Below are 26,944 nucleotides of genomic sequence, written 5' to 3'. Positions count from 1 at the left end.
ATACCATCTATCAAACTCTGCCAGAGTATCAAAATATTGCCCAAAAGCGATATTCGCGGCTTTTGAGACGTTTGATGCTTCCGTCGACGCTGCCCGTCTTTTGGACAGTGCTTTTGGTTTGAAAAATACCCTGAGTTTCCACGGAATCGAATTAGGCCAGGTCGGGGAAACATCAAGTTCAGTCAGGCAGTGACCCTGGGGCTATCTTAATATATTTTTTTATATATCTACGCCGTCCATCCGTTTTGCATTTTCACTTTATAGCACGACCTACAAATAGAAGCAGATCCATATCTTTGAATCACCACATCACAAGAAATAATCTAGGAAGAATGCGCACCCTTGAATTTAACAGGGGCACACATAAATGGCAAAACATCTAGTTTTTGTTACGATTCTCATCTCGTCTGGGAAACGGATCGGCTACTCATCCATGCCATCCACCAGTTCTTCTCCACCAATTCTTCCGGATCATTTTATGGTATGAGCCTAAAAATGAGGTTGATCCACATCTCAAGTGGACCGCACAGTACTGATTGAACCCCCTCCATTCAAAATTTCTTAAGGGCCACGGAAGTTTTGGATCAAGCTGACATACTTTTCCCTTCATCCTGCATGACGTAATCAACAGGTTAGATTTCAAATAACCATTACAGTGGGCCCTAGGAGGTTTTTAATGCTGGAAATTCAATCACTACTGTTTTTCCATGGTGTGGTCCACCTGAGATTTAGATCTACCTTATTTTTGGGATCAAGCCTTAAAATTATCTTTCAAAATGGATGGACGGCGTATAAAACACATACATCATGGTGGGGTCCACGTAGCACCGACCACTAGCCACCTGGGTGGTGGCAGCGTCACTGGCCAAACCATCCTTTGGTCTGTCGCGACTAACTAAGAAGTCAACAATAAGTCTCCCCCAGAATCCAAAGCTGACTCCCATTGCTTTGTACCCAGCAAGAAATTTCAGGGAACCATCGTTTCACAAATAAAAGCCATCATCATCACCATCGTTCCAGCTAATTTGCATAAGCACGGTACATTTTTGTACGCTCTAACCTGTTTTCTATTTTATCTTCTCTCTTTATATTTTCTTTCATTTTAATGGTAATTTGGCTGCACCAAATATCATATTTTATCATGAAATTTGGTGCAACCCACACACACCGCGTTTTGAGTTTCCTATAATACCTCTGTGCATTCCTTTCTACAGAAACAGAGTTGCTTCGGAAGCATTGAAAGAGAGACTTCAGCTGGGTATTTCTTCCTTTCCTCTTCTTTTAATTCCTCTTGTTTTTTTTTTTTTTCAAAAGCAGAAATGATTCAATATAGATCTACCAGATCCTTCTCTGATGTTTTGATGGAAAACAAATAGGTGTAGGACACCATGATGATTAGGTATCCCAAAAATCAGACGGATCCAACCATCAGGTGTGCCACACCTGAGGACAATGAAAACTCGTCTAAAATCCATCCAAATCCGATGTAGAGTGGGTCGCAGACACTTTCACGGTAAAGATGGACTAAAGAAGGCCCAATTGAAGGTAGAAACGATCCAGACTATCGGGACCTTAAATCACTCATGTCTCACCAATCAGGATGAGTTTTTCAACATATTATACATGATTTTGGAGTACGAGAATCTACTTAAGCCAACCAACCCCGTTATGCTAGGTTGTCCATGCTAGATCGATTTGCAAGATTCTATCAAAATGACAGTCAAAAGTCTCGTTTAATTTCACCTTTACTATGAATAGTAAGTTTTAATTTGAATGCAACTTTTGATCCTTTTGAGTTATAGAACTCATGCCCAACATAAAATGGAATTTTCTAACATGGTTGGGCCAAATTGGACACTTACTATTTTTGTCTGAAAACCATGAATAGGAACAGAGGTCATCTATAAATAGTAAGTTTACTATTTATAGTGAGTCATGTTTTTAGGGTATTTGAGTTAAGAGTTCTAAAGCTCTATCTTAAGTTAGAGTGCCTTTTTAAAAAAAAAAAAAAAATCATCAATCAAGTTATTTCGAATTTATTAGAAATTATCCCTGCTTTTATCCCTCGTAGATTCGAGGAAGCTCCATGAGGGGTTCAGAGAGCTCTGTGAATTCAAAGTACTTATCCCTTGAGGAAGACAGTGATCTACTTCATCATGTCCCTCCTTGCGCCAATTGCTATCATAGCAAAGACTCCCCTCGGACCGATAACAACTAACGACCGAATGGACTAAAATCCTATGAACGGTAATTCAGAGATTTGTTATCTATCAGAAAAAATTGAAGCATTGCACCAAGAGAGTCAATTGACTATGCAATGGGTGCAGACAACCCTCGACCATATTGTGGATGTACTAATTCCACCACAAGCCCAAGGTGACATTCAGTCGCCTCTGATCATTGTATGGCACAACTCCATTTTCCGTAAAGCACTTTAAAGGCAAATCGCAGGGCTATCCAAGATGAGTCGAGCTCCAGCGACGAGGACATCAGTGGCGTCCTTATCCAATGGCTGGTCCATGGAGACGATTGATTATATCATATTGAAAGAGACTATCGAGTTAAGGCTAAACTTTCCAATTTTAATGGCTTATGTGTATAGAAGACTTCCTCGATTTGTCTGTCAAAGTAGAGTAGTTTTAATTACATGAACGTGCCAAAAGAAAAGAAAGTGAAGTTGGTCGCGTTAAAATTGAAATCTGGTGCTTCTGCATTGTAGGAACAATTACAACTCTTAAGTGCCCGATAGAACAAGGTGCACATCTGATCATGGTTGTGGATAAGACGCCTTCTTCGATACAATTCCTCCCCAATGATTATAAGCAGGTGTTGTTCTAGCAATACCAAATTTACCGATAGGGAAATCAGACCTTCACAGATTACACCGAAGAATTCTAGCAGTTGGCAACGTTGAATGATTTGTCGGAGACCGAATCATAAAAGTTAACTCCGTTCATAGGCGGTTTACGGTCGATAATTTAGGACCGAGTTCAAATGCATCCGGTCAGGATCGTAAATGAAGCGGTTCAATTGGCAGGTAGAAAAAAAACGCACCTTACAAGAGTCCTACTCGGCCTTATCATTCAACTCGAGCCTCCATGACGAGTCCCACCCAGGATTGGCGCTGACCAAATGAAAGGAACTAGTAGGAAGGCATCCTTACGACCGCAAACTATGACACGAGGAGTAGTCCATCTAGGCCTAAACATGCAGCGCCTACGGTAGCGAGTCCGAGAAGGATTCTAAATCCTTATGGTTAGCCAAGGCTCAACCATTGTTTTCATTGTGGCCAACCGGGCCACTTATCGAACACCTGCCCTTAACGCCCTGTAGCCCACTTAACCATTAACAAAGGGGGCGTTGAAGCTGAGGCAGTGAAGAAGGCCCTGGATTTGATAAGAATGAACAATCCGTCGAAGAAGGAGCCGGTGACAAAGATGGTTGTCGAGGATCATGGTGAATCCTAGGTCATGAGACGGTTATTATACACACTAAAGAAGGAGGTGCACCTGCAATGACACAATATATTCTGCACATTGTGTACCATCAACGGCAAGGTTTGTGATATAATCATAGACAGTGACAGTAGCAAGAATATCGTCTTAAAGGTGATGGTGAATAAGTTATGGCAACATACGACAAAACATCATTCCCATACTCAATTGGCTGGATAAAAAAGGTGAACAAGATCAAGGTAACTGAATAATGCATTGTCTCGTTTTCAACTAGTATGAATTATAAAGATCAAGTACTTTGTGACGTGGTCGACATGAATACATGTCATATGTTACTCGTTTTACAATGGCAATCGAATTGTGATACGATTCATTGAGGACAAGATAATGTATATGTCTTCGTCAATGAAGGTCACAAGACGATCCTTGCCCCCATGGTACCAGAGAATCACCCCGGTGCTTCTAAATTGGAGGGGAGTTCCCTCTTAACCATTCGAAATTTCGTGGAGAAATTCAAGGAAACCAACGAGGTGTACGCTATGGTGGTAAGGATTGAGGAATTGGAGCCCTTAGACATTCCTCCAAGTTTAAGGACATCGCTGAATGAATTTAAATAAATATGGCTTGAAGAGTTACCTGATGGATATTCCCAATGTGGGATAATATCTAACATTACATAAACCTTGTCCATGTGACTAGCTTGCCCAACCGCCCTCACTATCGGATAAGTCTAAAAGAGTGTGAGATACTTCAAAGTCATGTGGAGGAATTGATCTATAAGGGTCTTTTAAAAGAGAGCATGAGCCCATGCATTGTACCAGCTTTGTTAACGCCAAAGAAAGATGGGACTGGCATATGTGTGTCGACAGACAGGTAATTAATAAGATTACCATTAAATATCGATTCCTGATACTGCAGTTGGAGGACATGCTTGATATGCTTGAAAGTGCTAATGTGTTCTCTAAACTAGATATAAGGAGCAGGTACAATTAGAATTGTATCCAACCTGCTGATGAGTAAAAAATAGCGTTCAAAACTAAGGGTTGGTCATGCCCTTCGGTCAATCGAACACACTACGCACTTTTATGCGCTTGATGAATCGAGTGTTGAAGCCATTCATTGGCTGGTTTGTGAAAGTATATTTTGATGATATCCAGATATATAGCCAAGGTTAGACAGAGTACATGGATTATCTCATGTAGGTACCACAAGTCTTAGTAGTTAACAAGTTATACCTTAACTTGAAGAAGTATAGTTTTTTAATGAACAACTTGTTGTTCTTATGATTTGTTGTGACGTCCATGGGCATCCATGTAGATGATAAAAAGGTGCGAGCCATCAAGGAATGACCAATTCTGACAAACATTCATGAAGTTGGAGTTTCCACGGGTCAGCGACATTCTATCATAGATTCGTATGAAATTTTGGTATTATAGTTGCACCTATTACAGATTACATGAAAAATGGTCATTTCGGTGGACTAATGAGGTTGAAAAGAGATTTACTAACTCAAGCATCGATTGTCCACAACACTGATCTTGGTTCTTCCTAATATAAACAACCTATTTAAGGTTGAGTGTGACCCCTCATATGTCAGAGTTGGATGAGTCTTATCAAATGAAGGAAGGCCGGTGGCCTTCGACAATGAGAAGCTAAGCGAAACCCAAAAGAAATAGTCAATATATGAGCTTGAGCTATAAGCAGTCGTCACGCCTCGAAAATTGGCACTCAAGTATAGAGACCCCGATCCTGAGTTACTGGGTGTGAACCAAATAAAAATGGACGTGTAACCTTGTTCTGATTCACATTCCTTTCACACACAAGTAATCAGAGTAGCACAATTTAAATTAGCGGATCCAAAACGAGATAAAGATAACAAAAATAAATAAATATAAGGCTAATCATCAAAGTACAATTTAATTATGGTGTCCGCTCAAATGGGAATTATATAAGCAATAATATACATACCCAAAATGATTAAAGTGAAAAGTTTTCGGTTTTGTCCAATCCTCTAAAACATAACGTCGGTGGTGCAAGCCACTCTAAGCCTACCTGTTTGAGATCTTGATAATACCTGCATCGATAATATCACCTGATTGGTGTTTTAAAACATCGTCCCATGTGGGAGTGAGGAACTAAATCAATGGTTCCATTAGTTCTAAGTTACACATGTTATCAACCCAATTAACGCAGGTAATGATAAAACAAGAAATCAAACAGTTCCTAAATACTTTTGTTAAATGCGCATATAAAGATATGACATGATGCATGCTCTTTCCAAACAACACTCCCTCCCAAGCGACTTCAACGTCTATTTCGTATATACTAACACCTCACAGGTAGCCCAACGCTAAATTGTAAGTCCTATCTAATGCAATACGGTAAATACGCATGTTAGTTGAGTAGTTATTAGGTTCAATTCATCCGGCATATTAGGAAAGTTAGGGTACCCTCATTTTATCATGATCTTAACTAATCACAAGGCTCGGGATGGCCGAAGCGGCTCCTTACATGTGTCCCTTGATCCATATTCAGGTTTACCACCCAGACGACAACTCTCCAATCAATGTGAGGATAACATTAGCCCGACTGATCACTAAGGACCCGGATAACACAGTCCAGACGCACAGGGTTAGGCGACCCATTGACGGGTGGAGGGCGCTCACAAATGATATAAGAGTCGTCACCCAAACAAAAATGTGGAGCGGTTGTAGCATCATTATAGTTTGATGTACTAGGCTCATTGCCTCTTAGTTGCTCATTAGTCACTACAGGGAGGCTCGTCACTCCAGTGTAGGTCGACAGCTCGGACATGGTGTCCCATACTACCATGTTCGGCCCATGAGTCTTGTGGATCATACCACTAATGGTTATAAGTAGACTCATTTAATGGGAACGGGGTATCTTAAATTCTGTTCGATGTTGTCATACATTGCAAATATAAGCGGTCAGTCGACTTTTAGGTTGGTTCTATCGACTTGGGGCACTCCGACTCGACTAGCATTGGGTGCGAGCATCCCGTGCAGTCCAGCTACTGTCGGTCGTCCATGTTCAACCCGGGTCGACCGAACAAGTCAAGAGTGGGCGATTTAAATTGGGCCACCCCTTAGTCTAGGCGGTTAGCCGACTTTCCCGACATTATAGTTAACTAAAGTGTCATTACAGTTTAGCAGTTTATCATATTGTCCTAGCATAGAATCAACAACATAACCACTCAGGCATTTTGTCAAACTCATGATGAGTACTGATAGAACTACACATCCATTTAGACATCATATCGAGCATGTGAGCAGCATTAGAATCGCACTTCTACTTAAGCATTCCATCAAGCATGTAAGCATCAATGAAGAGGTACATTCAATTAATCAGTAATTTTATCAAACATGTGAATCTCAATAGGCAGTTAACGATACAAGTTGCAATTAAACTCAAAATGAAAATATGCAATGAATCGATGTAAGCGTTCACCACAAGTGATCATTAACTGGTCCCTCAGGGGTCGATAAAAGGAAACCTAGGGATAATGATCTGCAACTTTAAGAAGAAAACTCTGATTTTGAGCTCCTAAGGTTAGGGATTTGGCAGAAAATAATTCCTACACCAATTTCAAAGAAACTACGTGAGATCCATGCAATTTAACCTAGAAAGCCTAGGTTGGGAAGTAAGGTTTGTTTCTTACCTCTCAATCGTGAGTGTGATGGATTCAATGGAGGAGAACGTCGAAGCTAAGGTTTGATCGAAGGGAATCCATAAAAAACACTCTAAGATTTTCATCCTCTCTTTCTTTTTCTCATTCTTGGAAAAAATTCATATGGAGAGATGGGGTGCCCAAGTAAAGGCCTTATATAGTTCCATAAGTTATGAAAATAGCCCTAAGGGCTAGGTTTAATTATACTAGCCCTATAGGAGAGTGTTTCTAACCTCTAAGGCCCACTATGGGGTGTACATTCGATATCACCATAGGATAGTTAACCCTAATGATAATCTACATATGGATATAACCGGCCCGCCATTTAGATGTGTCAATCGATAAGTATAATCAGAAGTCTGTTGATGGTCACCGATGGTCGATCGGGGCTGCGGCTATATGGATATGTGTGGAAAAATATCTTTAGTCGGTACCCCGACTTTGGCCATGAATCGATGGTCCAAAAGCTACAATTTCATAAAAGAACAAAGTAGCTAGTTTTACTTAAGTTCCATATTTCCATCTAAGGTATTCGCACAATCCAAGCACTCACCTTGTGACTCTAAGTCGACCTCAGCTCGATGTGTCACGATGGACATTAAGCCCACTAAAAAGAACGTCTTTTTATAGTCTTAGGTTCAGTGGCCCACTAACAAGCGGTCTAGAGCTTGTTCGGATAATCAAAGTATTTCTATAATAAATTGGGTAGTAAGATTTCTTGTGCATAATTATTATGGTTTGGATTAGCTAAGTTCATAGTGTGACATATTCGCAACTAGCAGATATGACGATTTGATTATAATAACTCTAAACCATCGGTTCTTAGTCTTAAATGATACTTGGTCAGTTTAGTTTGTTACTTAAGATCCAACCCCTAGTTGTCTCAACTTTAGGTAGGTCTTTATTTAGTTACAGTTGCCTTGATTTGTTAGTAATAGATCAACTAGATTTGGGCCCTAGATAAACAAATTATAAAGTTAGACTCGAGATTTACGTAATCGACGAATTTATTGGCTTCAGACCATCCATTGTGTGTAATGGTCCACCTTGATGTGGGTCATCCATAATGAGGGGCCAATATCATTGTTAATTATACATCATGTGGGGTCCACCTTTAATGTCCACTACATATCATGTGGATCCTCACTTTGATGTTATCTGTCCATCGTGTGAGCCCCACCTTCGAAATAGGCCGTCTATCATGCATGTTGGGGGCCTTTGCACAAAACCTTAGGATCTAGCCTCCCAAAAACACCAGAATTATGGGATAATAAAGCAATGAAATAAATCAAAGCACAAACCACATGACACAAGAGATTTTTACATAGAAAACTCTCAAAGAGGTAAAAACCACGGGACCTAGTTCAGAGCAACAATCCACTATGAAGTAGAATGTTACAACCAATCACAAGCACACATCGCTTGGATCAAACCTTCTTCACTCATGTAGGAGTGGATGAATAATAAAAGAATAAAAGAAAAATGGAAAAATCTCACCAATCACGAAGATGTAGAAGCGCTGAGACGTCGACTACGAATTCTCCCTTCCACAAGCTTCCTCTCTCTCCCTTTCTCTCTCTCTCACCTTGGTCTTGAAAAACCCTTAAAATACCCTTCTCAATGTCATAGAAAAGCCCTAGGGACCTCTATTTATAGTTTAGGCAACTTACTTCCACAGCTCTTTGAAAATCGCCTCAAATTTACGCAGTCCACACAAAATCTGGAATGAATCTGCGTAACCTCGACTAGTCGAGCAGAGTCCTCAACTGGTTGAGACTGTTCACTCGACTGGTCGAGCCAGGTCCTCGACTGGTCGAGCACTGTTCACTAAGCTCACTGGACTTTGAGTCGAGTGACCTTCGACTGGTTGAGCACTGTTCACTCGACTGGTCGAAAGCGCGGTGAAACACTCCGATTTTCAACCGGCTGCACTCTTTCCTCTGAACTGAGGAGGAAAACCCTATCAAATCTCTCCCTTTTCTACTCAGGAGGAATTCAACTTCTTCAAGCTAGCCCGATTTCTACAAACCTCAAACTTGCCCTTGAGTAAAGCCTTGGTCATCATGTCTGACCCATTATCATCCGTGTGGACTATCTCAAGTTGTAACACCTTCTGTTCTAAAGTATCCCTGATCTAGTGATACCGAATCTATATGTGCTTCGACTTGGAATACTGACTTAGATTCTTGCTCAAGTGTATAACACTTTGACTATCGCAATAGATCACGTGCTGCTCCTGCTTTAGGCTAAGTTCCTATAAAAATCTCTTCATTCAAAGCATCTCTTTACATGTTTCTTTGACTGCAATGTACTTGGCTTCTGTTGTCGACAATGCTACGACCTTCTGTAGCTTGCCCTGCCAAGAGACGGCTCCCCCTGCAAACGTGAACATGGACCCCGATGTAGACTTCCTGGAGTTTATGTCACCTACGATATCTGCATCTCTGTAGCCCGCTAACACAGGTTTTCTGTCACCATAGCATAGGTTCTACCTGGATAAGCCTCTTAGATACCGCAGTATCCACTTCACCGTTGCCCAATATTCTTTACCAGGATTGACAAGAAATCGGCTGACAACACCAATCGAATATGCTATGTCTGGGCGTGTACACACCATAGCACACATCAAACTTCCTACTGCCGACGCGTATGGTATCTTCTGCATCTCATCCACCTCTGCCTTCGTCTTGGGACATTACTTGTCGCTCAATCTGAAGTGATCATCCAGTGGAGTACTGACCGGTTTTGCTGCATTCATAGTGAACTGCTGTAAGACTTTCTTAATATACTGCTCTTATGACAACCAAAGCTTCCTGCTACTTCTATCACGAGTTATCTCCATTTCTAGGATCTATTTAGCAGGGCCTAAGTCTTTCATCACAAACGACTTACCCAACTCCTATTTCAGCCTGTCAATCTTCTTGATGTCTTTTTCCATGATGAGCATGTCATCAACATATAACAACAGAACTAAGAAATCACCATCTGAGAACTTGCGCGTAAACACACAGTTGTCTGACTCTGTTCTGTCATACCCATGCTTCAACATAAATGAATTGAACTTCTTATACCATTGTCATGGATCTTATTTCAACCCATACAAGCTCTTTCTTAGCCTACACACCATATGCTCTTTGCCCTTGACTTTGAACCCCTCTGGTTGGTGCAGGTAGATCTCTTCTTCCAGGTCACCATGGAGAAAGACAGTTTTAACATCTAACTACTCTATCTCCAGATCCATGCCAGCCGCCAACCCAACCAATACCTGTATGGATGTCATCTTCACCATTGGTGAGAATATCTCCTCGAAGTCTATGCCTTTCATCTAACCAAACCCTTTCACCATAAGTCTGGCCTTGAACCTTGTCTATGAATTCTTCTACTCAATCTTCTTTCTGAACACGCACTTGTTACTCAGGAAGTTTCACCATATCATAGGTGTAGTTCTTATGAAAGGATTTCATCTCCTCTTGCATAGCTTTCAACCACTCCCCCTTATGCTCGTCGGTTTGGGCCTTAGAATAATTTTCTGGTTCTCCCCCATCATTAAGCATAATATACTCATGCGGCGAGTACCTCTTGGACGACTGTCTATCCCTAGATGATCTTCTCACCTGTGGCTCAACAGGTGGACCAAGTGGGGGCTTCTCCCCCGGTCCATCTTCTGTAGGAACTCCATCGTCCTCTATACCTTGCTGTACTCCCCCATTATCAAGCACCATAGGAAGAATAACCGGATCCATATCCTCTAGCTCACCTGAACTAGGTTGGTTCTTCTCTGGCTTACCAATGTCTTTTATACACTGATCATCAAAGAAAACTACATCTTTGCTCCTAACAAGCTTTTTCTCGGTCGGATCCCACAATCTATAATCAAACTTTTCATCATCATACACCAAGAACATACACTGCCTGATCCTCATATTAAGCTTGGACCTCTCATCTTTTGGTATGTGAAAGGATGCCCTACATCCAAACACCCTGAGATGACTGTACGATGGATCATGTCCAGTCCACACCTTCTCAGGTACTTCTCCATTAAACGGGGCTGATGGAGACCTGTTTATCAAATACATCGCCGTGTGCATTGCTTCTCCCCAGAACATCTTAGGCAACTTTACATGGGATAACATGCATCCGATTCTTTCTACAATGGTGCGATTCATTCGCTCAGCCACACCATTATGTCGGGGGGTCTTGAGAACCGTTTGTTCATGCCGTATATCCAGGGACTTACAATACTCATGAAAGTCACCATGTATTCACCATCATTGTCAGTGCGAATGCACTTCAATGATCTACCTGTCTCTCTCTCTCTTGACCATAGCATGAAAGAGTTTAAACACACCAAAGACCTCGTCCTTTGATTTCAAAGTATAAACCTAAACCCTCTTAGATGCATCATCTATAAAAGTGACAAAATACAATGCCCCACCCAAGGTTTTTGTCCTTATAGGACCACAAACTCAGAATAAACCAAATCTAATACATGCGCTTTATTAAAATGAGAAGCATATTTAACAAATGAAACTCTATGCTGTTTCCTTGATAAATAATTAATACAAGTTTTAAGAGGTATACCTGTCACGTTTGGAAGGAGCTGCTTCTTTGCTAGTACCTGAAGCCCTTTTTCACTCATGTGGCCTAGACACCTGTGCCACATGTCAATAGTTGAATCTTCCACTGCATTTAACTCACTCTTGCACACACCAACACTTACCTTGTATAGGGTGTAACAATTTTTTTCTCTGGCTGCGATCAACGAACCCTTGATGAGCTTCCAACGCCTACCAGCAAAATGGCTTTTAAAGCCATCATCATCCAGCCTTCCCGTTGACATCAAGTTGAGGCGAAGGTCTGGGATATGCCTCACATCCCTGAGAACCAATGTGCAACCCACATCGGTGTTCACACAAATATCACCGACTCGTAGGATCTTCGATATGCTAGAATTTTCCATCTTCACGGTCTCATAGTCACCTGACTTGTAGATTGTGAAGAAGTCCCTGCGTGGAGTCGCATGAAATGAGGCTCCCGAGTCTATCACCCAGTCGGTGTCCTAACTCGTAGCCGTGAGACAAACATAATAATCTGCAGAAAGAATAACTACAACGTCGCCATCTGAAGCGACCGCAATGGAATCTCATTTATCTTCCTTCTCCTTTCATTTTCCTTTCTTGTTGTTCTTAATCTTACGATATTCATGCTTATAGTGGCCTTTTTTGCCACAATTCCAGCATTCAATGTCCTTTCTGGTACTCGACTTGCCTCTTGATTTATCTCGGGGCTTCCCACCCTTTCTGTTCTTTCCTCTCCCTCGTTCTTGTGTCACAAGGGCCTCTTGCTGAATAAACTCTTGAAACTTCCTCATTGTCTCCTCATTGAAGAGACAACTAGTTACCTGTGGACACCTTTCCGTCTGCATGGAGTTACTTAGTGACACCACTAATGTCTCCCAACTATTAAGCAGCGAACTGAGTAATAGCAAAGCCTGTAATTCATCGTCCATGACCATCTTCATAGCAGAGAGTTGGTTCAATATATTGCTGACTTCATTCATGTGCTCAGCCACGAAACCGCCATCTTTAAATTTGAGATTCACAATTCGTCTTATCAGAAAAATTTTATTATCGGCTGTCTTCCTCTCATACAACCCTTACAATTTCAGCTATAGGCTAGCGGTTGAGGTCTCCGTAAACACATGGTGGAATACGGAATCGTCTAACCATTGTCTAATAAATTCCGCCGCCTACCGGTCCAATTTCTTTCAAGCGTCATCTGTCATATCCTTTGACTTTGCTGATATGCCTTGAATAACAAAGCAAGTCTTCCGTCTTAGCCTTTCATATGGTCCAATTAGAACCACTGAGACTAATCATTCTTGATGAGTCACCTTCCATAATTCAAAATCGATCTCACTCCGTTCAATAAACTTAGCTCTGATACCACTTTATTAGGGGCCTTTGCACAAAACCTTAGGATCTAGCTTCCCAAAAACACTAGAATTATGGGATAATAAAGCAATGAAATAAATCAAAGCACAAACCACACGACACAAGAGATTTTTACGTAAAAAACTCTCAAAGAGGTAAAAACCACGGGACCTAGTTCAGAGCAATAATCCACTATGAAGTAGAACGTTACAACCAATCACAAGCACACACTGCTTGGATCAAACCTTCTTCACTTATGCAAGAGCAGATGAACAATAAGAGAATAAAATAAAAATGGAAAGATCTCACTAATCACGAGGACGTAGAAGCGTTGAGACGTCGATGGCAAATTCTCCCTTCCACAAGCGTCCTCTCTCTCCCTTTCTCTCTCTCTCACCTTGGTCTTGAAAAACCCTTAGAATACCCTTTTTGATGCCCTAGAAAAGCCCTAGGGACCTCTATTTATAGTTTAGGCAACTTTCTTCCGCATCTCTTTGAAAATCACCTCAAATTTACGCAGTCTGCACAAAATTCGGAGTGAATCTGCGTAACCTCTATTCACTGAGTTTGTTGGACTTTAAGTCGAGTGACCCTCGACTAGTCGAGCACACTGTTCACTCGACTGGTCGAACAACGCGGTGAAACACTCCGATTTTCAACCGGTTGCACTATCTCTCCTCTGAACTGAGGAGGAAAACCCCATCAATGTAGATCAACCTTAGATATGGATCTCCCATCATGTGGAGGTGAGAAAGAGAGGGAGACCGAGAAAGTAAAAACAAGAAGGAAAAAAAAAGAAAGAAGCAAAACCTTACTTTTATAAGGGTGCTTACCAAACCAACTTGTATCTAATAAGTAGCTTATTTGCTTCTATCAGCTAAAAACAGCAGCTAACATGGATGTAACCAAACAGACATTTAAAGAAAGGATGCCGAATTGTGTAGAAATCTAGTGGTGTTTATTGGTGGCCCATGACATATCTGAACCATTCATCAGATAGGCTATACCATGGACCATGGTAATGTTGGTCCACTAATAAAGTAAATCAAAACTTGCATTATAAAAGTTAGGCTGCAAGAATAGTTAAGATTAGTCGTGCTTGTCTGGCTCACTTAATGGGTGTGCTACTTTGATTTATTTATTATTTTTTTTAAATTTATTTTTTTAGATTAGTCTTGCATGTGTGGCCCACTTGATAAGTGTGCTATGATTTTTTGTTGTACAAAAAGATCACATGGTACATTTCTTTGTTTTATCCTGGGCAGGTGGCAAAATCAACCTTCCACTGTTTTCTCTTGAGTAAGGGCAAAATCTGAACCCTTGTAATCTATAGTTTTCCGATCCTTGCCTAATACATTGAAAGTTTTTTTTTTTTTTTTTTGGTATGTATGTCTTTTAATAATAATAATAATAATAAGCTTTCCTAATTTTGAAAAGAGCATAAAAATGGAGAAGTAATTGGCTTTACTAAGGGCCTGTTTGTTAATACTGAATTTTTGTAGTTAACTTGGAATTTGGAAAATATTCCATGTTTAGTGTTGTTTGTTAATGCATAAGAAGGAAAACGCTCTACGGTTTTATGTTGAAAATTTTCCGTGATGGGAGTCTAGCTTAATGGAGAATGAAGAATGCGCTCAGTGATTATTATTTTTGTAATCTAAAATTATCCCCTGCCAGGGAGATTTTCTCCCTTGGGTTATACACATCCTAACTTTTAACATGGGGCACTTCTCTAAGCCCACCATGATGTTTGTGTTTCTTCCATTCCATTCATCCATTTTTAAAGATCATTTGAGAGCTTGATACCAAAAATGAGAGGAATATAAATCTCAGGTGGACCACCCACAGGAAAACAATAGTGATTAGATATCCACCATTAAAATTCTCCTAAGTCCCAATGTACTGTTTATTTGACATCCAATCTTTTGATTAGGTCATAAAGACCCAGATGAAGGGAAAAAACATGGATCAACTTGATCCAAAATTTTTATGGCCTCCAAAAAGTTTTTAATGGTTAATGTTCATTCAACAGTACTGTTTTCTGTAATGTGGTCCATTTGAGTTTGGGATAAACCTCATTTTTGGTCTCATATCATAAAATGATCTATAAAAATAGATGGTCAACATGGATGAAACACATACATCATGGTGGGGCCCACAGAGCATCGACCACCAGCCATTGGCGGGTGGCAGGGGGAGTAGTCAATCCGTTCCCCATGTCATCTGTCTCACTGTGTCAGAATATCAATATCAAAGATTTCTAAGTTTGGAAGGAAAGTCAAGCTTTATTTAGTCTAACAACATGCGGACACAGATCGCATACTAACCCCCTATTTTGAGCTCAGGACAGGCTAAGCCGATGGGCATTGTGATGTATGGCTTTATCCACACGGTTGGTCTATTTTGCCATCTTTTTATGTCATGAGCTTAAAAAGTGAAGCAAATCCAAGGCTCAAGTGCAACACAACACATTTAAGCAGTGGTTCCATTGAGATCCAAGACTTTCCCCGGCCTCACCTTTATATTTATTTGTCATCCACCTTGTTCATAAGATCATATAGACCCGAATGAGAGGAAAACACAAATTTCAGCTTTAAAAGTAGGAAGTTAATCCCACCGTGAGGTTCACTTGAGCTTTGGATCTACCTCATTTTTTAGCTAGCACGGTAAAATGATATGCCAAAATGGTTTTTTAGCTCGTACCATGAAATGATATGGCAAAATGGCTTTTAAGCTCTTGCTGTAAAATGGATGGGTGGATAAATGACATACATGCAATTCTTGTTACAACTCTATCTCAGCAAGCAAACAAATATCATGATACTCATCATTCTACTTATTAAGATAAAATTTCAATCCTTTCCGACACAGTACTATTCCCTGAATGTAAATAATAATAATAATAATAATAATCACAAATAATTTATAGATTTATATATATACTTTTTTTTTATTTAAAATATTTTTTAACCAAACATTTTCCATAACATTGAATCTACTGAATTTTTAGACTCGTGCCCTAAAATGATACGGCAAAATGAATGGACGGCATGGATTTAAGACACATACATCCAAGTGGGACCACAGTCACGGATCCACCCTCCTCTGCAGATCCAGGGTATCCACCAAGCGGCACCCCTGAATAGCGACGAGGATTGGATCCTGTCGTGTAACCACAGACTCTCTCTAGGCATGGGCTCTGTTGGGCCGCCTTGATGTATATGTTTTATCCACACCGTCCATCCATTTTATCAGATAATTTTAGAGCATAATCTCAAAAATTACACAGATCCAAGCCTCAAGTTGACCATACTAAAGGGATCGAATCCTGATCATTCAAAACTTCCTGGGCACCATAGAAGCTTTGAATCAAGCTAATATTCGTGTTTTTCCTTCATTCAATATTAGTGCCCACATGTTAGCATTCAATCAGACGACTCTTTTTTTTATTGGAAACTATGTACAAGGTGGGACTAACTTGATTGATCGTTTAGATCAGGCATATATGTGATGTGTACATGAGTTTCATTCACATGCAGATCAGATTCGATTTCCCACGCCATTATGGAAATAAGGGGAAATTAGTTTTTTTATTATCATTAATAGGTTTGCCAGCATGCTTTCGTAAATACAAAATCTTCATGTTAAAATTAACAGTTATGAGGAATTTTGGGGTAAAACTCCTTGTTATTCTATGAAGTACCTAAACAGAAATGAGAGAAAACAGACTAAAATACTGCTTTGAAAATTATATTAATTAATGAGGTAGCTTTAATGAAAGGATAATTTAAAAAGATATTGAGATGTAAATACGATATTAATGGGGTAGTATTTTATAAATTTTCCTTTATATATATATATATATATATATATATATATATATATATATATATATAGTGCACATGCATGTGCAATAAAGATCTATACACACCACACATGTGGCAGCATGGGATTTGATTACTCGTATGCCACGTATGTAATTTCTTAAGTAATTTTCAAGTGACTGCATGTCATCGGTCCCACTCTGTCGGAATATCAATATCAAAGATTTTCCCAGCTTGGAATGAAAGTCAAGCTTTATTTAACCTGATAACATGCGGACGCAGATCGCATACTACTCCTATTCTGACCTCTGGACAGGCTAAACCGACTGGCCATTGTGGTGTATGGCTTTTATCCACACAGTTCGTCCATTTTGCCATCTTTTTATGTTACTTAGTATAAAAAGTGAAGAAAATCCAAGGCTCAAGTGGACCACAACACATTTAAGCAGTGGTTTCATTGATGCCCATCATCAAGACTTTCCCACAGCCCACCTTGATGTTTATTTGCCATCCAGCTTGTTCATAGGATCATATGGAACCGAATGAGAGGAAAACACAAATAACAGCTTTATTCAGAGCTTTTGTGGCTCTAATAAGTTTTTTAAAGTAAGAATTTAATCCCACCACGCAGTCCACTTGAGCCTTGGATCTGCCTCATTTTTTAGCTGTTACCATAAAATGATATGGCAAAATGGTTTTTTAGCTCGTACAGTAAAATGGATGGTGGATAAATGACAAACATGCAATTCTTGCTACAACTCTATCTCACCAAGCAAATATTAGAATACTGGTCACCCTACTTATTAAGATAAAATTTCTTCAATACTCTCCGACAAGGTACTATTCCCTAAATGTAAAAATAAAAATAAAAAATAAAAAAATCATAAATACTTTATATATTTATATGTATGCTTTTTATTTAAAATATTTTTTAACCAAACATTTTTCATAACATTGAATCTACTGAATTTTTAGACTGATACCCTGAAATAAGCTGGCAAAATAAATGGACGTTGTGGATTTAAGACACATACTTCCACGTGGGCCCACAATCAGGGATCCACCAAGCGGTGCCCCTGAATAGCGACGTGGATTGCATCCTGCTGTGTCCCCACAGACTCTCTCCAGGCACCTTGATGTATGTGTTTTATTCACACCATCCATCCATTTTATCAGATAATTTTAGAGCATGATCTCAAAAATTACGCAGATCCAAGCCTCAAATTGACCATACTGGAGGAATCCAACCCTGATCATTAAAAACTTCCTGGGCACCATAGAAGCTTTGAATCGAGCTAATATTCGTGTTTGCATTCATTCAATATTGGGGCCGCATGTTAACATTCAATAAGACAACTCTTTTTATTGGAAACTATGTACAAGGTGGGACTAACTTGACTATGGTATGTACACGAGCTTCATTGCACATGCGGATTAGATTCGATTTCCCACACCATTATAGAAATAAGGGGAAATTAGTTTTTTATTCTCAGTAATAGGTTCATAAGCATGCTTTCGTAAATACGAGATCTTTTGGTAAAATTAACAGTTGCAAGGAATTTTGGGGTAAAAATTCTTGTTAAAACAGACGAAAGTATTAATTGCTTCGAAATTTATATTAATTAATGAGGTAGCTTTAATGAAAGGATAATTTAAAAATATATCGGGATGTAAATACAATATTAATGGGGTAGTATTTTATAAATTTTCTTTATATAAACTAGACTTGGAAATATATATATAATATATATATATATATATATATATATATATATATATATATATATATATATATATATATATATATATATATATATAATTATTAAATTCCAAGTCTAGTTGGGTTGAGTCTCCAAGTTAACCTGTACAAATGAACATCAAGTCTAGTCGAGTTTCTAGGTTTTTTAACTACGATGTGTACAAATTTTCATGAAATGTGGTGCAACTAAACAAGCCCTAATTTATTTTATGGCTCAATAATTGTTAATTTTAAAATTCCTAATTGCTATTGTAGGAGTGGCTATGGAATTCATCCCGGAGATTGCCAGGATTGCATGGACTCAATACATCAACTCTAGAAGCCTCGAAGATAATCTTGATCTTCTGAGAACCGAAATGCAGGAGTTGGGTAGCCGACAGACCGATGTAATTATTTCACTCAACACGGCTAAGGTAGTGGATGGAAAGAAGCCAAAGGCAGAGGTGAGTTTATGGCTGGAAAATGTGGAAAAGATTACTAGCCAAATGACTAAGATAGAAGAGGATTGTAAAGAAGTAGGGAGAGATTTCTTACGCTCACGTGTAGCATTGGGAAATCTTGTCATAAAGAAGATTGAAGAGGTGGTGAAGTTTAAGGAGAAATGTCGATTTTCAGAAGGGTTACTTGCTGATCTATTACCTGAAATGGAATTTATGCCGACGATGAAGCTGGTAGGTAGAGTGACAGCCGAAAGAAATTTTGAACAGATTTGGGATTCATTAATTAATCATAAGGCCAGAATTATTGGTGTCTATGGTATGGGGGGCGTGGGCAAGACGACCATCATGACCCACATCTACAATAGAATAAAGAGCTCTAGAATATTTGGCATTGCTATTTGGGTGACGGTTTCTAATGATTTTACTATTGAGAGACTGCAAAGTAGTATTGCAGAAGCAATAAGATTAGATCTTTCCAATGAACACGATGAAATGAGAAGGTCCATGAAATTGTCTAAGGCTTTGAAGCATAGGGAGAAGCTCGTTGTCATCTTTGATGATGTGTGGAAGTCATTTCCGTTGGAAAGGGTAGGGATTACCGAGGACAATGCATGCAAAATAGTATTGACTACTCGATCAAAAAATGTGTGCCGAGGCATGAACTGCCAAAAAATGTTTGAAGTGGAGGTTCTCTCGACAGAAGAAGCATGGGAATTGTTCAAAGAAAGGCTTGGGGTTAATGCGGTGCTTTCTTCTGAGGTAGAACAAATTGCGAAGCTTGTCACTAAAGAATGTGCTGGTTTGCCACTTGGAATTATCACAGTAGCAAGTGCAATGAGAGAAAAGAATGACATTAGAGAATGGAGAAATGCATTAGAGGAATTAAAATGCTCGACGATGGAGATCGAAGGCATGGATGATAAAGTTTTTCAAATTTTGAAATTTAGTTACGATCGATTAAAATATGAGAAGATTCAATCTTGTTTCTTGTATTGTGCTTTGTTTCCAGAGGACTACGAAATTGGGGATGAAGAGCTGGTAAATTATTGGATGGCAGAGGGATTGATAGATATGGGAGACTGGGAAACGGAAGTCGACAAAGGCCACACAATATTAAATGGACTAATAGATGTTTGTATGTTGGTAAGGAGGTCTCCTTCTAGTGTAATAATGCATGATTTAATAAGAGATTTGGCCATCGGCATTACAAGGAAGAGCCCTCGGTTTGTGGGCAAGGCTGGGATCCGAATAAGGGGATCAATTGGTATAGAAGAATTTCCTGAAGATGGTGACAAAATATCATTTATGAGAAATCAAATTGAAATGCTTTCAGGCGAACCAAACTGTCCAAAACTCTCCACATTGTTGTTGAGCAGGAACCCTCTCTCAGGCAACATTTCTCATGAGTTCTTCAATCGCATGAACAGCCTCAGAGTTCTCGACCTCTCTGACACTCAGATTAAGTATTTGCCAGAATCAGTTTCAAACTTGGAGAACCTGCATACACTCTTACTACAGGGTTGTAAGATGTTAAGGGAGGTACCGTCCTTAGCGAAGCTCAAGCGTCTAAGAATTTTGAACCTCTCTGAAACTCAGATTGAGTATTTGCCAGCATCAGTTTCAAACTTGGAGAACCTGCATACACTCTTACTACAGGGTTGTAAGATGTTAAGGGAGGTACCGTCCTTAGCGAAGCTCAAGCGTCTAAGAATTTTGAACCTCTCTGAAACTCAGATTGAGTATTTGCCAGCATCAGTTTCAAACTTGGAGAACCTGCATGCACTCTTACTACGGGGTTGTAAGATGTTAAGGGAGCAGGTACCGTCCTTTGCAAAGCTCAAGCGTCTAAGAATTTTGAACCTCTCTGAAACTCAGATTGAGTATTTGCCAGCATCAGTTTCAAACTTGGAGAACCTGCATGCACTCGTACTACGGGGTTGTAAGATGTTAAGGGAGGTACCGTCCTTAGCAAAGCTCGAGCGTCTAAGAATTTTGAACCTCACTCATAGTGACATCAGAGAAGTGCCAGATGGTATGGAATGTTTGGTTAACCTTAAAGAGCTTTATGTTTCGTCTGCTTTTGAGGGAACTGTTATTGGTCGTAATTCATTAGTGCTTCCTGATAGTATTGTCGAGTTGAAGATGCATGATTGCGATCTGTCAAGCTTACCCTGCCTCTCTCACTTGCAACGCTTACAGACATGTGATATCGAAAACAGTAGCATGGAGTGGTTGTTGCCAATAAGAGACGACAGCACCATAACGTCGTTACCCTCAATACGGGAACTGTCTCTAAGATACCTTCCGAATTTGAGGGGTCTGTGTGAGGGAGTCTTGCTACCTGGCTCATTCGCATGCCTCACACACATGATTGTCTTCGGATGCCAAGTATTGGAGAATCTCATGTCACTTGAATTGTTTCAGCACCTCCAATGCCTTGAGCAAATCGAGATTACAGAATGCAGTGAGATGGAGGAGGTCATGATAAAAGGAGGAGAAGAAGCTATGGTTGAAGGAGGAGGTTATAACAGCATCAATAACAATCCCATCGTACTCCCAAAGTTGAGGGATTTTCACTTGGCTGATTTATGGAAATTGAAAAGCATTTGTAAGCAGGTAATCATTTGCCCTTCCCTGAATAGGATTGTTATAGCAGGTTGTCCTCGGCTGAAGAAGATCCCTCTTTCCTTGGGCAACTCAACATCTATTGACGATGGACAGATAGAAGGAAGCAAAGAATGGTGGGATGCATTGGAGTGGGATGATCCCAACACCAAAACACTCCTCCAACCCCTTTTTAAAGAAAAAGAAGAAGACGAAGAAGACGAAGAAGAAGAAGACCAAGAAGATGAAGAAGAAGACGACGAAGAAGACGAAGAAGATGGAGAACGAGAAGGACGTGGAATGAAAAGAAGAGCACAAGAAGAATCAGAAGAGGTTGCTTCGACGTCACGGCAGCGGTTGTCTCCTCAAAATTAGGATGGACTTTGGATTTTTATTTTTTTATTTTTTTTTGTAAACTTGGTATTTTAAATTTCAAACAAGTATGGTTGAGAGATGTATTGTTAGTAAGAATGGTTTGTGTTCTTCTTCTCTCTATGTCTGTGTGTTTATGTATTATTAGTGATTAGCATATGGATGTATTATTGGAGTTTACAAGCATTTTTGTGTGAGACAAACTTTATATATATCAAATCCATACCATTTTTCTGTCATACCTCTTGAACGGATCATAGCTCAAATACCATCAGATGCATCAGCCCCTGTTAGTACCAAGGCCCTAAAATCAGCCATATTACTAATTCATGTGGAAATTGTGTACATGGAATATGCTCACCCCAACCATCAAATGCCCACCACTAAAAACACGGGGCCTCGAAACTAGTGATAAGAGTGGATTTCAGAAACAGAGGTGGGACCCGCCGAGCCATCCATCCCTTTGCAGGCAATCCGACCGTCTCCTGCGGCGGGAGACCATTTCAATATATATAGATAGTCTGTCAGATTTGTATGGCCGGGTAACAGCTTACTAGGAGTTACCCTAACCATGTGAGGCCAAGCTGATGAATTTATTTCATATCCACACTGCTCATCCGTGTTTTCAGCTCATTTAAGGATGTTATCCCAAAACTTACGCAGATCCAAATCTATGGTGGAACACACCACTGGAAAAAGTAATCGGCCCCACAAGGTTAGAATATTTGTGAACTGGTGATGTGCTAATGCAAAAATCTATTGAAAATATAGCAAATCTGAATCAGTCCGAGAAAAGGTTGGCTTAGAATCATCAGGAACAGATCACACAAGCAGAAAGACCTAATGAAAATGGGGTGGCTTCGGTGGATCCCTGACTGTGGAGCTCAACTTGATATGTGTGCCTTACATCCATACCATCTGTCCGTTTCTCTAGATCAGTTGAGTGTATGAGACCAAAAATTCAGCAGTTCCACATTTAAGGTGGACCACACCACATGAAATAGTGGTGATTGCTATTAAAAACTTCTGGGGGGTAACAAAAGTTTTCAATCAAGCTGATATTTATGTGGTCCCTTCATCCAGATCTTTGTGACCCTACCAACAGGTTGGATGGAAAATAAACATTCAGGTAGCCCCCAGGTAGTTTTTAATGGTGGGAATTCAATCACCACTGTTACCCATGGCATGGTTCAAATGAGACGTGGATATGTTGTATTTTTGGGCACATGTCCTGAAATCAAATGAAGAAAGAAACAGATGGATAGTGTGGATGTAAGAAAAATAATCAGGTTAGTGAGATAGGTAGGGATCCACCCACTTCCTTCCCTCCAGTCCTGAATCTCTCAAGAAAAAGCCAACCTATCAAGCCCATCTAATTTCTAACTTTTGGTCCAACCTGTATGGTCGACTCAGCTGATAGCTTCCAATCTATTAAATGAATATGAAATGCAACCCTTCCAATAGGTTAACAGTACCATGAGAATCATCTATGAAAAAATCAACCCCATCAGGTGGCCATGAGTTACATGATAATTTGTAGCCATTAATAAATAGTAAAATACGTGTGGCCCATTGATGAGGATTTTTACCTAAGGTGATCCTTGTGATGAGACCAACCAATTAGATGTGTTGGATGTTGCACCACAAGAAATTAAGGTTGGAACTTATCAGCTGTCTGTACCATACATTACAATCCAATCGTTGGACTTGAGACTTCTCATGTAAAGAAAAAGTACTAACGCAAGGATATAGAAAGCTCCGATACTCTGGCATGCAGAATGTGATAGTTAATGCACATGAATCCATACTTGTTATGTACGGACCGTCTAAGCTTTGAGATGCACGGTAGATGGGGCATCCAACAATGTTTACCTCAGAGCAATAGAAAAAGGATGCTGATTGGTATGCATCTATTGAACGGCCAGTATTTAACATGGTTGAAACATTTAATCAGCATCTGGATCATCCAATGAGTTTGATACTGGGGTAATGACCTACCTATAGTGGGTCCCATGCATGCCAAATTATATCATTTTTAGGTGCACGTGTATAGACTATCAAAATCTTCCAGATCATTAAATAATTCCACAGAGAGAAGTGCGTAGTAACCGAATTTTGAAACGTTTGATTCTTCATTCAACGATGGCTAGTCGCTTGAATATATGTTTTAATTACTCGAAAAGGTGTCCTGTTTCTCACAGGGACGGATCCGGCCGTCAAGACGGGGTCCAACCAAAGTCGGCCAGGACGTTACGGTTTGGCCTACCTTGATGTATGTATTGTATATCGCAGCCGTCCATCCGTTTTTTCAGCTCGTTTTAGGGAATCATCCCAAAGATGAAACAGATCCAAGTTTTAACTAGACAACATCAAAGGGAACAAGCTAGGAGAGAAAACGCCCACAAGCTAGGAGAGAGAAAGCCCACTCTGAATTTAACAGGGGAACAATAGATCAAAAAACTGCATGAACGGACTGGATTCTATATATACAACAGGATATAGCCCACTCCTCTGCTTTAATTTAACGGTGAGTATTCCATCCGAAAATGTGTCATGTGCTACGGTTAACCTAAGTTTTGTTTCGAACTGATTTTTGGGGTTGGATTTTTTTTAAGTGAAGCATCTGATAGAGGGATTGGATTCTGTGAACACACACATCTGGCTGGTACCTCCGACTGCACTTTGGTCAGTTGCAATTTGCAATTAACCAATGAAGTCAACGCCCCGACGGTCCAAAGCAGATGCGCGTGCTTTGTGACCAGCAAGAAATTTCTGCACACCATCGTTACAGCCAATTTGTGTTTGCATGATCAGAGTTCATTTTTTGTACGCTTCAACCCCTTTTTCTTTCATTCCCTTTCTTTTCTCTCTAAATTTTCTTTCTTCTTTTAATACTCGTTTGGCAGCACCAAACATCTTAAAATTTCTTGTGATTTTGCAGTCTTAAAATATCACGATATTTGATGCAACAAACACACACTGAGTTTTGAGTTTCGTCTGTTACCTCTAGCTGTGCATTTTCTTTCTACATAAACTGAGTTACTTTGAAAGCTTTGAAAGAGAGACTTCAGCATTGGAGTGGGATGATCCCAACACCAAAACACTCTTACCTTTTTTTAAAGAAGTAGGAGGACGTAGAATGAAAAGAAGAGCAGAAGAAGAATCAGAAGAGGTTGCTTCGACGTCACGGCAGCAGTAATCCCCTCATTAGTGGACTTTGGATTTGTTTTATATATATATATATATATATATATATATATATATATATATATAATTTTGGTATTTTAAATTTCAAATAAGTATAGTTGAGAAACGTATTGTTAGTAAGAATGGCTTGTGTTCTTCTCCTCTCTGTGTCATTGGTAATGTCCTTTTTCCTATTTTATGCATTTGGATGCATTATTGGAGTATACCCTTCTAAGAGGTAGAGAGCATTTTGGTGTGGGGGCAAACTACTTTATATCAAATTGTCCAATTTTATATATATAAGGAGATACGGTGTCTTATAAATAATCCATCAGATTAACATGAACACATTTGTGCAAAATGAAATAAAGATTAATGGATAAACGTCAATGGATCACATGGTGTGGGGCCGGGTCCACCTCCATGATTATTATAAAATATTTTTATCAGAATATCAAAATCTTCAAGTGGTTACACCAGGACGGATTGAACCCATCAGGTACATGCTTTTCCATGTGACCATCGCATCAATTCTAGACCATCCGTTGCTCAAATGGTCTTCTCTATCGGAAAGATCTCATTAAATTAGCCCAACTTGCTTTTTGTATCAATTTATGTCCAGAAAAGGTAAGACTCAGTGAGTGCAACTCGGCTGTGACCGCAGGTGAGACCCTGGACTCACCCAAGACGGTGCGTCCTTGCTGTGGGTTCACCAAGTCGATGAGCCAACCTGACGAGTCAGTACTGAGTCTCTCAGGCAGGAAGTATGTTAGCTCGAAATCCCAAAGAGTACAGTTGAGTCAGCTGAGTTACGAGTAAGAGTTACCAAGTTCTACAACTCATGTGTTCAACTGTTACGGTGACCATATAAACAAGATGCAAAAAGCCTGAGTTAATGGACGCATAGACCCAGATGAGATTAAACACTATCAGTTTGTTTAAATCACAAAGACAGTTGAAACTATCACAATCAACCGTTTTATAGGGATTGACCGAGTGAATAGATAAATACTAGTATTAAGTTGTAAAAAATGTTAAGAAAGCTTAATAGCATTTAATTTAGTAAAGGTGAGAGATCAAAGTAGCATCATACAAGGTACACTTGATATACATGAATTTGAAGAAGTTCAATTAGATGAGGATTTTCCTTTTTTTCTTTTTCTTTTTTTTTTCTTTTTTTTATATATAAATGATGAAATGGACTCGTGTGCAGGAGGGAGAGCACCAAGACTTACATATATTGATGAACGGGTGCATGACGGACTTTCCATGTGACATGACCCGCAATGAGCCTAACACTAGATATACACAGGCAGGCCTTCTGTATACATGTTTGTTGGGTGGTCCGGACAGTTTGCATCAGCGGTCTGAAGGTGGAGTTGATAGGTACTGGCACCACTCATCAGGCATCCTTTGTTGGGGATTTGAGCTGCGGATTCACACAGATCTAGATCTAGGATAGCAATTCAATAGTAACAAGCAATCACAGAAGAATACAAAGTTTTAATGCGGAAAACCCTTGCGGGAAAAAACCATGGCATAAAGCGACAGAAATCCACTATGAAAAGAAATTACAAAGAGAGAGGACTTACCCGATTCGAACAACCTCGAATCTCACCCTTGCTACACCATTTAATGACCCTAGAACCCCTTTAGAAAGCTTTATAATTATTTCTCATACCT

General features: G+C 39.7%; 1 protein-coding gene across 1 annotated transcript; it reads left to right on the top strand.

Annotated features, from left to right (window-relative positions):
- The first annotated feature begins 902 nt into the window (after positions 1–902).
- On the top strand, positions 903–22,192 carry LOC131249267 (disease resistance protein At4g27190-like). The gene is made up of 3 exons (XM_058249919.1): positions 903–1,048; positions 1,215–1,258; positions 18,915–22,192. The coding sequence occupies exon 3, from the start codon at positions 18,923–18,925 to the stop codon at positions 22,076–22,078; it is 3,156 nt and encodes a 1,051-aa protein (XP_058105902.1). The 5' UTR covers positions 903–1,048; positions 1,215–1,258; positions 18,915–18,922; the 3' UTR covers positions 22,079–22,192.
- Positions 22,193–26,944: the final 4,752 nt, after the last annotated feature.

The sequence above is a fragment of the Magnolia sinica genome, chromosome 6 (genome assembly GCF_029962835.1).
Source record: "Magnolia sinica isolate HGM2019 chromosome 6, MsV1, whole genome shotgun sequence".
Lineage (NCBI taxonomy): Eukaryota > Viridiplantae > Streptophyta > Magnoliopsida > Magnoliales > Magnoliaceae > Magnolia > Magnolia sinica.
The sequence above is the reverse complement of the archived record's forward strand: the minus strand, read 5'-3'. Positions and strand labels throughout refer to the sequence as shown.